At 36.3% G+C, this 15,000-nt stretch overlaps 2 protein-coding genes across 3 annotated transcripts in view; one reads left to right on the top strand and one right to left on the bottom strand.

Annotated features, from left to right (window-relative positions):
• Positions 1–11,366, top strand: part of jak2a (Janus kinase 2a) — a 30,840-nt gene extending 19,474 nt beyond the window's left edge. For both annotated transcript variants that reach the window (XM_073825154.1, XM_073825155.1), the window contains 15 exons: positions 1,226–1,412; positions 1,492–1,613; positions 7,130–7,264; positions 7,343–7,430; positions 7,540–7,667; positions 7,740–7,878; positions 8,001–8,152; positions 8,228–8,378; positions 8,463–8,596; positions 8,669–8,858; positions 8,938–9,062; positions 9,173–9,345; positions 9,773–9,890; positions 10,024–10,137; positions 10,211–11,366. In XM_073825154.1, coding sequence (XP_073681255.1) covers positions 1,226–1,412; positions 1,492–1,613; positions 7,130–7,264; positions 7,343–7,430; positions 7,540–7,667; positions 7,740–7,878; positions 8,001–8,152; positions 8,228–8,378; positions 8,463–8,596; positions 8,669–8,858; positions 8,938–9,062; positions 9,173–9,345; positions 9,773–9,890; positions 10,024–10,137; positions 10,211–10,318 — 2,064 coding nt within the window. In that variant the 3' untranslated portion in view covers positions 10,319–11,366. The remainder of the gene's footprint in view (positions 1–1,225; positions 1,413–1,491; positions 1,614–7,129; positions 7,265–7,342; positions 7,431–7,539; positions 7,668–7,739; positions 7,879–8,000; positions 8,153–8,227; positions 8,379–8,462; positions 8,597–8,668; positions 8,859–8,937; positions 9,063–9,172; positions 9,346–9,772; positions 9,891–10,023; positions 10,138–10,210) is intronic.
• A 2,281-nt stretch (positions 11,367–13,647) lies between these two features.
• rln1 (relaxin 1) overlaps positions 13,648–15,000 on the bottom strand; it is a 2,473-nt gene continuing 1,120 nt past the window's right edge. The window contains exons 1-2 of the mRNA XM_073825153.1: positions 14,990–15,000; positions 13,648–14,337 (exon numbers count right to left, since the gene is read on the bottom strand). The exon at positions 14,990–15,000 is cut by the window's right edge and continues 1,120 nt beyond it. Coding sequence (XP_073681254.1) covers positions 14,105–14,337; positions 14,990–15,000 — 244 coding nt within the window. The 3' untranslated portion in view covers positions 13,648–14,104. The remainder of the gene's footprint in view (positions 14,338–14,989) is intronic.

Below are 15,000 nucleotides of genomic sequence, written 5' to 3'. Positions count from 1 at the left end.
CTGTTGAGACTGAGGACTATGTGGCTATGGTCTGAAAATGGCAGCTGTGGCATCACAGTGAAATAATTGATTTTACTTTGGTCTATATCTGTGATGGCGTAGTCTACTGTGCTGCTGCCTAAATATGAGCAGTATGTAAATCGACCCAGGGAGTCACCTTTTATTCTGCCATTAACTATATATAGGCCCAGGCTTTTGCAGAGCTGCAGGACTTGTTTTCCATGTCTGTTAATTATGTTATCATAATTCTGGCGTGTTTTAGTAAAGAGTTTGTGTTGATGATTAAATGAACCATTTATATATTTGTCTCCATCTGAGCTGATGTAGTCCACTTCCTTCCCTGTTCTGGCATTCAGATCTCCCATTAATAGAACTGAACCGATAGATTGAAAGTAATTTATCTCTGATTGAAGGGTTGAGAAGATGTCTTTGTTATAATAAGGTGACTCATATGGGGGGATATATGTGGCACACAGGTACAGGTCCTCATCTAAACACAAAATCTCTTTTTTAAGTTTTATCCAAATATGTGTTTTTCCCTTTTTCATAGGCTGAATATAATGCCACAGATGTTCTTTGAACCAAACTATAATTCCTCCTGAATCTCTTCCGTTTTTCACATTAGGCTGTTTAATTGAGGGAATACGTAGCTCTCTGTAGTTTGAAGGGGTATAAGTTTTGGAGTCTAAACGACTCCATGTCTCAAGTAATATAATTATATCTGAACTATGTACAGCATTAACAAAATCAGGATTAGTACTTTTCTCTCCAAAAGCTGAAGAGAACATCCCTTGAATATTATAACATGTTATTTTAAATGATGTCATTGGTGAGTATTGTATTTACCAGAATAATGTATAAATTCATGACCAAATCGTGTTTTAAAATATAAATAATCAGTTCGAAATTAAGTATAGAGGTTATACATAAAATAAATAAATATCATGGGTGAATCAGTGTTACAACCTTGTCAAATATGAAATAATCAAATAGAAATGCATCAAATAAAAGTTATTAAGAAATAATAATATTAAACTACAGACACACTTTAAGTAGTTAAGCTAACAGGTTGTCACATATCATCTTCAGCATGTTTTTAATCTGGTTAAGGTCGCTGGTGTCTGTTCTACCTCTACCTGCTACTACAGCGGCGTAGCTGTCTGACTGTCTGCCGGGAAACTCTCTCTCTCTCTCTGTGTGTGTGTGTGTGTGTGTGTGTTTGCAGTACGAGGGTCAGCTGGAATTCAAGCACTGTCTGGTGGTTCGCTCTCATTCGGGCGAGTTTGTGCTCAATGGAGCCAAATGCAGTTTCGGTTGTTTGGGTGAATTACTGCAGCACTACCAGAAGGAGGCGCTGCGCTCCGACAGACACGTGTTCCAGTTCAGCCGCTGTTGTCCGCCGCGCAGCAAAGGTCAGAGACGCTCCGGCGAACACTCTGGATGAGACGCTCCTGCGGTCGGTGCGTGAATGACGTGTGTTTGTGTCTGTAGATAAATCCAATCTGCTGGTGTGCCGGAGCAGTCTAACCTCTGACGCCTGTCTCTCTCCGTCCGAATTCAAACACGTCAACCAGATGATCTTCCACAAGATCCATAAAGAAGATCTGGAAACTGTGAGTCTGAACACACACACAACAGTCTCTTCTTCAGTGAGATCACGTTAGCTACGTTCAGATCCCCAGGTAAAAAAAAAAGTGCACTAAAATGCACTTTAAGTATACTTAGTACACTTTTCAGTAATGTACTAAAAGTGCTCTATTTTCGCACACTAATTTTGTACTTAATGTACTAAAAGATAGTATTAAGTATATGTTAAGATAAACTTAATACCATCTAAGTGTACTCAACTGTGCTATTTTGAGACACCCTGAAATTGAACTAAAATGTGCTTTTAACATACTATATCTGTATTTTAAAAAATATATTTAGTTAAAACTAGAAATACACTTGAACCCTATTTTTAAACATTTATAAATATATTTAAGACTAATTTAAAGTATAATAGTAATATATTACAAGAATATTCAAAATGTGAAAAAAGTGTGCTAAAATACACTTAAAGTATACTTAGTACACTTTTCAGTAATGTACTAAAAGTGCTCTATTTTCGCACACTAATTTTGTACTTATTGTACTAAAAAATAGTATTAAGTATATGTTAAGATAAACCTAATACCATCTAAGTGTACTCAACTGTGCTATTTTGAGACACCATGAAATTGAACTAAAATGTGCTTTTAACATACTATATCTGTATTTAAAAATATATATTTAGTTACAACTAGAAATACACTTGAACCCTACTTTTAAACATTTATAAATATATTTATGACTAATTTAAAGTATAACAATAATATATTAAAAGAATATACAAAGTGTGAAAAAAGTGTGCTAAAATACAATTTAAGTACACTTAGTGCACTTCCCTAATGTACTTAAAGTGCTCTATTTTCGGGCACTGATTTTGTACTTAATATACTAAAAGTTATTCTTAAGTACTCCTTAAGATAAACTTAAGATCATCTAAGTGTACTCAACTGTGCTATTTTGAGACACCATGAAGATGAACTAAAACGTGCTTTTAACATACTATCTCAGCATTTCCAAAAATGTATTTTGTTACCACTTATAATACATTTGAAACATATTTCATAAACCTTTAAATATACTAATTATACATAAAAAATAAACTTACTGATTATTTAAAATACAATAATAATATATAACAAATGTAAACAAGGCATATTTATAATGTATTGCCCACATGTTTTTTATTAATAAAAAATACACTTATTAATTATTTAAAATACATGAATAATATATAAAAAATGTATACAAAGCGTATTTATAATGTATTGGCCACATATATTCATTAATAAAAAATACATTTGTTGATTATTTAAAATACATGAATAATATATGACAAATGTATACAAAGCGTATTTATAATGTATTGCCCAAATATTTTTATTAATAAAAAATACACTTGATGATTATTTAAAATACATGAATAATATATAATAAATGTATACATAGCGTATTTATAATGTATTTTTTATTAATAAAAATATGTGGGCAAGACATTATAATTACGCTTTGAATAAATTTATTATATATAATTGATATATTTTAATTAATTAATAAGTGTATTATAATGAATAAAAATGTATGGGCAATACATTATAAATACGTTGTCACGAAACGTGTAGGAAAGCAAAAAATAACGTCTTCAATAAAAAGTCTTTAATAAATCCTCAGGCAGAGTAACAATAGACAGGAATGGCGGGAGAAGACGCGCACACAACGAAGGAACATAGGTGTAACGCTTGTAGCCGGACAAAGAAACAAGGAAATCAAACAAACTTATAAAGGGGAGATAATTACAACAACAGGTGGAGGGGATCACACTAATGAGCAGGAAGACCAAAAAAGGGCATGGGAGAAACCAAACAGACAGTCCAATGGGGGAAACACTGGGAAAAACCAAGACAAACAGTCCAAGGGCGTGACATACACTTTGTATACATTTATCATATATTATTCATGTATTTTAAATAATTAAGAAGTGTATTTTTTATTATTAAACATATGTGGGCAATACATTATAAATATGCTTTGTATACATTTATTATATATTATTCATGTATTTTAAATAATCAACAAGTGTATTTTTTTTTGTAATAAAAATATGTGGGAAATACATTATAAATACGCCTTGCATACATTTGTTATATATTTATGTATTTTAAATAATCAGTAAGTTTATTTTTTATGTATAATTAGTATATTTAAAGGTTTATGAAATATGTTTCAATCCTATTAGAAGTGGTAACAAAATACATTTTTTGGAAATGCTGAGATAGTATGTTAAAAGCACATTTTAGTTCATCTTCATGGTGTCTCAAAATAGCACAGTTGAGTACACTTAGATGATCTTAAGTTTATCTTAACATATACTTAAGAATAACTTTTAGTATATAGAGTACAAAATTAGTGTGCGAAAATAGAGCACTTTAAGTACATTAGGGAAGTGCACTAAGTGTACTTAAATTGTATTTTAGCACACTTTTTTCACACTTTGTATATTCTTTTAATATATTATTGCTATACTTTAAATTAGTCATAAATATATTTATAAATGTTCAAAAGTAGGGTTCAAGTGTATTTCTAGTTGTAACTAAATATATTTTTTTAAATACAGATATAGTATGTTAAAAGCACATTTTAGTTCAATTTCATGGTGTCTCAAATTAGCACAGTTGAGTACACTTAGATGGTATTAAGTTTATCTTAACATATACTTAATACTATTTTTTAGTACAATAAGTACAAAATTAGTGTGCGAAAATAGAGTACTTTTAGTACATTACTGAAAAGTGTACTAAGTATACTTAAATAAAGTGTATTTTAGTGCACTTTTTTTTAACCTGGGAGAATTACCACACTCAAAATCAGTTTAAGTGTTAGTGCTAATAATGCATTCATATTAAGTGTACTTAAGTACAACTTTTGAGAAAATGTACTTCTACTACAATACATTACTAATAGATTTTTAATCAAATCAATTTAATGTAAACTTAAAATTACCACACTCAAAATCAATTTAAGTGTTAGTGATAATAATGCATTCATATTAAGTGTACTTAAGTACAACTTTTGGGAAAATGTACTTCTACTACAATACATTACTAATAGATTTTTAATAAAATCAATTTAATGTAAACTTAAAATTACCACACTCAAAATCAATTTAAGTGTTAGTGATAATAATGCATTCACATTAAGTGTACTTAAGTACAACTTTTGAGAAAATGTACTTCTACTACAATACATTACTAATAGATTTTTAATCAAATCAATTTAATGTAAACTTAAAATTACCACACTCAAAATCAATTTAAGTGTTAGTGATAATAATGCATTCATATTAAGTGTACTTAAGTACAACTTTTGGGAAAATGTACTTCTACTACAATACATTACTAATAGATTTTTAATAAAATCAATTTAATGTAAACTTAAAATTACCACACTCAAAATCAATTTAAGTGTTAGTGATAATAATGCATTCACATTAAGTGTACTTAAGTACAACTTTTGAGAAAATGTACTTCTACTACAATACATTACTAATAGATTTTTAATCAAATCAATTTAATGTAAACTTAAAATTACCACACTCAAAATCAATTTAAGTGTTAGTGATAATAATGCATTCATATTAAGTGTACTTAAGTACAACTTTTGGGAAAATGTACTTCTACTACAATACATTACTAATAGATTTTTAATAAAATCAATTTAATGTAAACTTAAAATTACCACACTCAAAATCAATTTAAGTGTTAGTGATAATAATGCATTCACATTAAGTGTACTTAAGTACAACTTTTGAGAAAATGTACTTCTACTACAATACATTACTAATAGATTTTTAATCAAATCAATTTAATGTAAACTTAAAATTACCACACTCAAAATCAATTTAAGTGTTAGTGATAATAATGCATTCATATTAAGTGTACTTAAGTACAACTTTTGGGAAAATGTACTTCTACTACAATACATTACTAATAGATTTTTAATAAAATCAATTTAATGTAAACTTAAAATTACCACACTCAAAATCAATTTAAGTGTTAGTGATAATAATGCATTCACATTAAGTGTACTTAAGTACAACTTTTGAGAAAATGTACTTCTACTACAATACATTACTAATAGATTTTTAATAAAATCAATTTAATGTAAACTTAAAATTACCACACTCAAAATCAATTTAAGTGTTAGTGATAATAATGCATTCATATTAAGTGTACTTAAGTACAACTTTTGAGAAAATGTACTTCTACTACAATACATTACTAATAGATTTTTAATAAAATCAATTTAATGTAAACTTAAAATTACCACACTCAAAATCAATTTAAGTGTTAGTGATAATAATGCATTCACATTAAGTGTACTTAAGTACAACTTTTGAGAAAATGTACTTCTACTACAATACATTACTAATAGATTTTTAATAAAATCAATTTAATGTAAACTTAAAATTACCACACTCAAAATCAATTTAAGTGTTAGTGATAATAATGCATTCATATTAAGTGTACTTAAGTACAACTTTTGGGAAAATGTACTTCTACTACAATACATTACTAATAGATTTTTAATAAAATCAATTTAATGTAAACTTAAAATTACCACACTCAAAATCAATTTAAGTGTTAGTGATAATAATGCATTCATATTAAGTGTACTTAAGTACAACTTTTGAGAAAATGTACTTCTACTACAATACATTACTAATAGATTTTTAATAAAATCAATTTAATGTAAACTTAAAATTACCACACTCAAAATCAATTTAAGTGTTAATGCTTATAGTGCATTCATATTAAGTGTACTTAAGTACAACTTTTGGGAAAATGTACTTCTACAATACATTACTAATAGATTTTTTATATATTAACTTATTTTAAACTCAAGATTAGTATGTAAACAGTGTACTAAAAATCAACTAATGTTTAAAGCATTTAAAGCACACTTTTGAAAAACACACTAATAAAACTCTTTTGGATGTTTTTTCTGTAGTGTACTTTATTGTAGTACACTAAAAAATTATTTAAGTATTACTGGTATTTAGTATACTTTTGTCAAGTGTACTAAAGTCCTACTGAAGTATAAACATACTTTTAATTAGTATATTTATAGTGTATAACCATCAAACTTTTATTTAACACACAAAAAAAAACAATGTACTAAAAATGTATTTGCGGGTATTTAAGTGTATTTTAATTGCATTTAAGTATATTTTTTTTTCACCTGGGTCTGTGTCTGATTGGAATCTCATCTGAATGATTGACTCGGTGTATCCCAACTATTCAGATCTGATTTGTGTGTCCCATGGCACTCTGTCATCTTATGAGTATCTGCATTTATATAGCAGTGTTGGTCTACGCTAAAAAAACAATTGGATTGTAAATGGATACGCACAAAAAACAGATTCGGAGAGTCTGAAGAAGGCTTTTCCATTAACGTCATACCTGGATATGAAAGAGTGTGTGCATCTTTCTCTCAGCGTTCAGTCTGATGTTACTATAATGTGGTATTTTCTTGACGTGTTCAGAGGGAGAGTTTGGGTCAGGGGACGTTCACGCAGGTCTTCCGCGGCGTCCGGAGGGAGCTCGGCGATTACGGAGAGATCCACAAGATGGACGTGGTGCTGAAAGTTCTGGATAAAACCCACCGCAACTACACTGAGGTACTGTAAGAAGCGTTTTTGTCTTTCTCTTCATGAGTTTGATCAATATGGGATGTCAAGGGTTTCTCTCTCTGGCAGTCGTTCTTTGAGTCGGCGAGCATGATGAGCCAGTTATCCCACAAACATTTGCTGCTCAATTACGGCGTCTGCGTGTGCACTGATGAACGTGAGTATCTCACTCTCTCACACACACACACACACACACACACACACACACACACACACACACACACACTAGTTTCTGTCAGGTCTGTAAGTGTCGGTGTGTCTTTCAGACATCATGGTGCAGGAGTACGTGCGCTTCGGCTCTCTGGACACGTACCTGAAACGAAACCGCAACACCATCAACATCACCTGGAAGCTGGAGGTGGCTAAACAGCTAGCGTGGGCGCTACATCACCTGGTGAGCATGGCAGAATCACGGCACCAGACTAATGAGAAACCGTGATAATCACTGTGTGTTTCTGATCCACAGGAGGAGAAGAACCTGATCCACGGCAACGTCTGCGCCAGGAACGTTCTGGTGACTCGAGAAGAAGACCGAAAGACGGGAACGCTTCCATTCATCAAACTCAGTGACCCGGGGATCAGCATCACGGTCCAGCCCAGAGAATGTGAGTGAAGCTGTTCGTGTGGTTTAGAAAACGAGTCCAGTCTGAACAGGACAGAAACCGAATCCTCATGCCTCTGAGAGTTGTTGTGTTCCTGATGCCACGTCTGTGTCTTCTGTCTGTAGTTCTGGTGGATCGTATCCCGTGGGTTCCTCCTGAGTGCGTGAAGGACAGTAAGAACCTGAGTCTGGCGGCAGACAAGTGGAGTTTCGGCACCACGCTGTGGGAGATCTACTGCGGCGGAGAACATCCGCTCGCGACGTACGACGGATCCAAGGTGAAGCGGCTGGTAAACTCTTCTGTCTGTGCTGCGCGGGGTTGGCTTTCACTAACGTTCTCGTGTGTCGTGCAGAAGCTGCTGTTTTATGAAGACAAGCACCAGCTTCCTGCTCCTAAATGGACCGAACTGGCCAGCGTCATCAACAGCTGCATGGACTACGAGCCGCTGCTGCGCCCCTCGTTCAGAGCCGTCATCCGAGACCTGAACAGCCTCTTCACGCCAGGTGACGCTAACGACGCGCTAACGTAATTGTAAACGGCATAATAAAGCAGCGTTTGCGTAACGCCTGCGTCTCTGTGTTTCTCAGACTACGAGCTGCTGGTGGAGAGCGACACGGTTCCCAGCAGACATCGGCCTTTGGGTTTCGCCGGAGCGTTTGAGAACCAGGAACCCACTCAGTTTGAGGCCAGACACCTGATCTTCCTCCAGCTGCTGGGGAAGGTGAGCCATCATCATCATCATCATCATCACTGTTACTGGTTCAGACAGTCACTCACGTCCATCTGTCCGCAGGGGAACTTCGGCAGCGTGGAGAAGTGTCGCTACGATCCGCTGCAGGACAACACGGGCGAGGTGGTCGCGGTCAAGAAGCTGCAGCACAGTACGGCCGAACACCTGCGAGACTTTGAGCGGGAAATCGAGATCCTGCGCTCGCTGCAGCACGAGAACATCGTCAAATACAAGGGAGTGTGTTACAGCGCCGGTGAGTGTTCATCTGCCCTAGAGCATCCTGGTCCTGTGACGACCGTCTCTCCTGATTCGCTCTCTCTTTCTGTCTTCAGGTCGTAAGAACTTGCGGCTGGTCATGGAGTTTCTGCCGTTCGGCAGTTTGAGAGATTATCTTTCAAAAAACAAGGAGCGTTTCGACCACATGAAGCTGCTGCTGTACGCGTCTCAGATCTGTAAGGTGCTGAAAACGGCCGTTTCACACAAACACATGTAGATCGGTGAGGAGCGGCCCGCCGAAGAGCGGCAAAGAGTGAAGTCTGACGTGTTTCCGTCTCTGTGTTTGTTTAGGGGATGGACTACCTGGCGTCCAAGCGCTACGTCCATCGAGATCTGGCCACCAGGAACATTCTGGTGGAGAGCGAGTTTCGCGTGAAGATCGGAGACTTTGGCCTGACTAAAGTTCTTCCTCAGGATAAGGAGTATTACACCGTCCGTGAGCCGGGAGAGAGCCCCATATTCTGGTGAGGAGATTCGCAAACGTCCGGCTGAAGCTGCGTGATAATCGATCAAGAACTACATATATTTCACCCCAAAATCAAGAGACAAACAAGCAATCATACTCCACTTAATGAAAATCAAGCCTTTCTACATAAAAACATGTTTTGCATTGTGATGTTAATTTCATGTTAATTAATAATTGTTCTCCAATTCTCATTACTGTAATGCAAAAAATGTACTTTAGTACATCAGGGAACCAGCCTTGAAGATTTCAACAGTAATGAGAATCAGCATTGAGAGTAATAAGAATTACAAAAATAATGCGGTGGAAACAAAATCTTACTGCTCTAAATAGATAATTACTCACCGCCAGATGTTGATTTGAGTTTTTCCAGAGTTATTGATGTGTTTTTGTGTAAACGATGATGATGATGATGTGTGTTGATGAAGGTACGCGCCGGAGTCTCTGACCGAGAGTAAGTTCAGCGTGGCGTCGGACATCTGGAGTTTCGGAGTCGTTGTCTATGAACTCTTTACATACAGTGACAAATGCTGCAGTCCTCCAGCTGTAAGTGACCGACCGTCTTCACTGCTGTGTTGCTTATATTCACAATAATGAACAGTCAAAGTAAATCACATTAGCGATAAAAATAATAATATTATACAAAGTGTAAGAGTAATTCGTGGTGTTTGTGTGTCAGGTGTTTATGGAGCAGATGGGTGAGGACAAACAGGGCCAGATGATCGTTTATCACCTGATCGACCTGCTGAAGCGAAACTACCGTCTGCCGGCTCCTGACGGCTGTCCCGCCGAGGTAAAGCGTCAGACCGTGAGCGTATCTCAGCGGGCGAGAGCAGTTGCTGACGCGTCTCGTGTGTGTGTTTCAGGTGAGCGCGCTGATGAAGGAGTGTTGGGCGGCGGAACCGGCCCATCGGCCCACGTTCAAAGATCTCGCTCGGAGAGTCGACGCCATCCAGGACAGCGAGAGCGCCTGACGGGAACATCGGCCTCCCGACGCCTTAAACACAGAGCTGTGTCCGTCCTCCACAAATAATGTAAAGGCGTTATTTAACTGGAATTCTGGGATGCCGTTTGTTCTTTTGAACATTTGAAACGCCAAGGAAGCAGAAATATGACGATGCCCTTCCTAAACTCTGAGAGAAACATCCAGCGTGACTTAAATCATATTATGAAATAATCGTTTTTTTATTTTGTGATTTGAATCAGAAAGAGAATTTGTATTTTCCTCTCAATATAAGAACACAAAAGACCATTATAGATCAGTTTCTACGTCATAATTTCATGAACTCCACTTTGAAAACCCCTGGATGAGCTGAATGTTCCTCTAGAAGGTCAGAAACGCTTCTGCGTTCAATGTGAGATGTTTATGAGGATTGTCTCAGATGATGTTTGGTGAGATGCAAGTGTTCATGGGAAATGGATCATTAGACTGAAATCTCCTGCGGTGTGTCTTTAAACAGCGGGCTTGTGTACAGTAATTATTGTGCATGCAGTTCATCAGGCCTCATATTGATTTGAGGTGTTTGTAGATATTCAGATCATCAGATAGATTGCAGTGTGTCAGGACAGAGATGAAGCAGATCCTGAAGAGCCAAACCGTCGTGACAGAGCGAGTTTATCCCCAAAATATGCAAACTGTGAGAAAATGTCACATCAGCACTTCCTGATAATCTTATTATTATTCTTTCCATACTCATTTCTGTAGTTGGATTTGTTTGTTGAGCTGGTTTTATTTCATAAACAGAGATTTTAGACGCATGAGATTCCAGCACAACAAAGAAAAACCTCCAACCACAGCAGCTGAAGCTCATCTCCATCATTTCATCTCAGTTTCATTGCCTGAACGAGTGTGAATGCGCTAAATGATTGTCTTTATTATTGTTATTATTACAATTATTTTTGTAATATTTTGTGAGGTACACTGGTGTACCGAAGTTGAGTTTTAAAGATGTTCCAAAGATACGAAAGCGATGTTTACTTCTTTTTTAAAAGACCAAGTAAATAAAGCCATTTTGCAAATAACAGCTGATGATTGTTGTCATCTCTAGACTGGATTCAGAGCCGTTTGAGAAACACTGCAATGTTCAAACCAAACTACAGATATTACATGAGGACACACAGAGCTCATGTTCAGTTACACCTAAGACTGAATCATTCCAGCGTTGCTCTCATTAGCATTAGTGTGTGTTTTGCTAAAAGCGAATCGAGTCTCGCGCTAATCTCAGCGGCACTCAGTGACCTCAGCGGGTCAAAGTGTTAAAAGTGTCAAATATTTACACAGAAACCTGCGTCTTACCTTCTGAAACTCCAAATGTGTCTAAGGTCAGGAGTAAGGGTAATTTGCTCACGATTTACATTCAACAGCTTCAGGTCACCTCATTCAAATCAACACGCCGCTGCTCGATTGGTTTCTCATTTGAATATTCTAATTTAAGCGTAGTCACGTCACGAGAGATATTTTTTTCTATCAAAGTCAGAAAGCACACCTAAACATAAAAAGTAAAATAACCTTTGCAATAGTTTTAGAAATAAAGTCATAAAAATAAAACAAAACTTATTTTCAAGTTGTGTAAAATTTCATTTTTTTGTCGCTAAGCTGCTGTCCTTTGGTCGATGGCAGGTTTGGTCCTACGTGAAAGTCGTGTCCAGTGGTGTAGTCTACGTGATACGCAGGTATCCGCCGTAAACCCACTAGAAAAGGTCAAGGATTTGCATATACCCACTTTAAAAAGCGCGAGGATACGTGATATTGTGACATAATTTTCACACTTTCATTCATAAATTAACCACATCTGTATTGCGAGGCGTATTGTTTGACTTGAAGCGGCGATGTGTAGACCAATCAGCTGCTTCTATTTGAAGATTAATGACATATGAACTATTAACGCTTCCGTAGCCTGCTGTGACCTGGATCTGACGTCACCCATCAAGCCTGGTGGTCATTCTCGGCGCGAGTTTGAAATCAAGTTACGCAAACCAGTAAACGAGATATGAATTATGAAACGAAAACAGATTCGAATTACACTCTTTCAGTGTTTTCACAAGCCAGTCCGTCTCAATATACTGTACAACGCGGCATACATTCACATCAAATGATAACTCAGCGGCAGAGTTCCACTCACGCAAAGATGTCATTTCCACTTGGGACACACTTTCAGATTCCCGTTTGTGTCCTCCCACTTTCGAATGGTTTTGTTAAAATAATCTGTTGTATTGTAGAATGCACGCTCAGCGCCACTGAAAGTTTCGCGGGATCGTTAAAACGAAACCAAAGTAAAACGCATTCAAAAGCAATTTTAATACCCCACGTTTAGAGAGCGACTCCTCAATGTGCGCAAATTAGGCTACATAACATATCTAGGCTGTTATTAGTATGTGGGCTATTATAGGTTGCGTAATTGTCTGTAGCTCTAGATCATGCTTGAAAAATTCGGTCTCTATTTGCACTTTGAATATTGAAGATGGTTTAAAAATGCAGTGGTTGTCCCTTGCTTAAGGCGTAAAATCATAAAAAAAGGCTTTCAAAATCAGCCAGTTTGCTTGTAAAGCATCAACATGAAGAATCAAGACTGGCACATTACTAAAAAGAAATTGGGTGCTCTTAAAATTTTTTTGGTGCTCCTAACTTTTTGAAGTTGGGAGCACCAGTGCTACCAAGTAAAAAGGTTAATTTCGAGCCCTGAATTTATTGTTAATAATAGTTCCAACTTGCACCCCTAAATGCATTGAAAATTGACAGCTCATAAAACTTGCTAAAAATAAATCAAAATGTTGACAACACATAAGCAGTGTTTCAGAATGCTCTCAATTACATAGACGAGTGTGGTGGCGTTTGGGGTGTTGCTCTGGGATGGGAGAATATGGGGCTGGGAGAGAAAAATCACAGTAATGATCCTCCAACATCTGCATCTCCAAAGCCTCCAAACACAGAATCCCTTTCCTGAAACTCCTCTTTCACTGCGACTCTGTGCTGGAACGATGAATCCAAACAGAGGCACTCTCAGCTTCAAGAAACGCGGATTGTCACGGCGCTTCATGACGGATCTCTCGTGTTGTGTTAAGTTTCTTTTTTATAACTCACCTCAGATAGGAAACAATCTTCCAAATGAATGTATTCTAACAGCAGACTGTCCTACAGGAGAAACGCCTTTTCAGATGAGCTGAACGTGTAAAAGAACAAGAGAACGACTGATTCCTTTCAGATTGGCAGTCAGTCTCTGGGATTCATGCTCTTGTTTGAATGCATTTGTTTGCTGCGTGTTTATTGTATTTTATGTATTTAAGCTTTGAGTACAATTTAACACTTTACTATACATCAGAAGTAAATTCTCACAGTAAATGTGCATCTTCAGTTCTGATGATCATTCACTCTTCGAAATAAAGCATAGATACAGGGTTGTGTTTTCCAACATTTTGTCTTATTGTGAAGAACATTTTAAAAATTAACATTTTTCCGCTATAAAGAAGCTTTTGCCTAATGTAAAGTTTAGACATTGTTCATTCTGATTCGTCTGTAGCTGAGGTGTTTTATCGCGGTGAGCGGAAATAAATCACAACACACTCTTCTGGCGTTTAGCCTTTATTCGTTTGGTGATTCTTGTGTTTATGAACAAATCAGTAAATATGAAAGTTGCAATAAAGAAGTTAACGTTTATTCATGTGGTCAGTTGAAAATAAATAAATACAAATGATATAACAGTTCAGTTCTTCATCAGTGAGTCCTTCATCATCATCATCATCATCATCATCATCAGTGACTCTCAGCACAGGCGGCCGATGTCGTTTTTGGTGCAGCCCTGATTACAGCACATTCCCGCCAGTCCCAGAGAGAAGTTCCGCTTCCGGCGGTCGGGACGGGGCCAGTCGAGCGCGTCTCTCCGCCGGTCATCGGTGTGTCGGTCGCTCATCACCGGCAGCAGCTCCGATAGAGACGGGTCTGCTCTCAGACTGAGCTCTTCATCTCTGTCCTGATACTCGTCCAGCAGCAGAGGACCTGCGACACACAAACACTGACACCTGAGGATCCCTAAACACTCCATCAGACCATCATCCCTGATCAATATGAACGAGCTGCACAGATATTGACATGACTGTGATCAGCTCGTGTAATAAGTGGGATTTTAATCTATCAGACTTTATTTTAATACTATATATTACTACTAGAGATCATTGCTCTTGAACTCCTATTATTGCCTTTTCATCCATAATTTGCATTTGAAATGCAGACTGACGAACAAATTAAATAATCCCTGTTACTTAACGGATTTTTTCCTATGGTTTCTAAATAATTACTGATGACGATGATGTCCTGTAAGTACTTATTTTAGCATCGATATACTATTATAGTTCTTTAATATTTCCGTTTTTACTTGTAGTATATTTTCCGTAAATATTTAAAGGTTTTCTGTTTTTGTCGTTTTTATTCGTCAATCTGTCATTTTTTATTTATTTATAAATAAATTCAAGTTTTAATAATTTGTAGTAGCCTACTCCGTTAAACTAAATGCAAGTAATAAAATACGTTTTATATAAGTTATACGTATTTATATTATTTATATTAGTCTATTTTACTTTAGGTACTAATGATTTTGTTCCCCTAACTAACCTTGGCAGGATGATGAAGATGATGAAGATGAGGGACATACCGTGTTGTGAG

Source organism: Garra rufa, chromosome 19 (assembly GCF_049309525.1).
Source record: "Garra rufa chromosome 19, GarRuf1.0, whole genome shotgun sequence".
Classification (NCBI taxonomy): Eukaryota; Metazoa; Chordata; class Actinopteri; order Cypriniformes; family Cyprinidae; genus Garra; species Garra rufa.
This window is presented reverse-complemented; position numbering and strand designations above follow the sequence as displayed.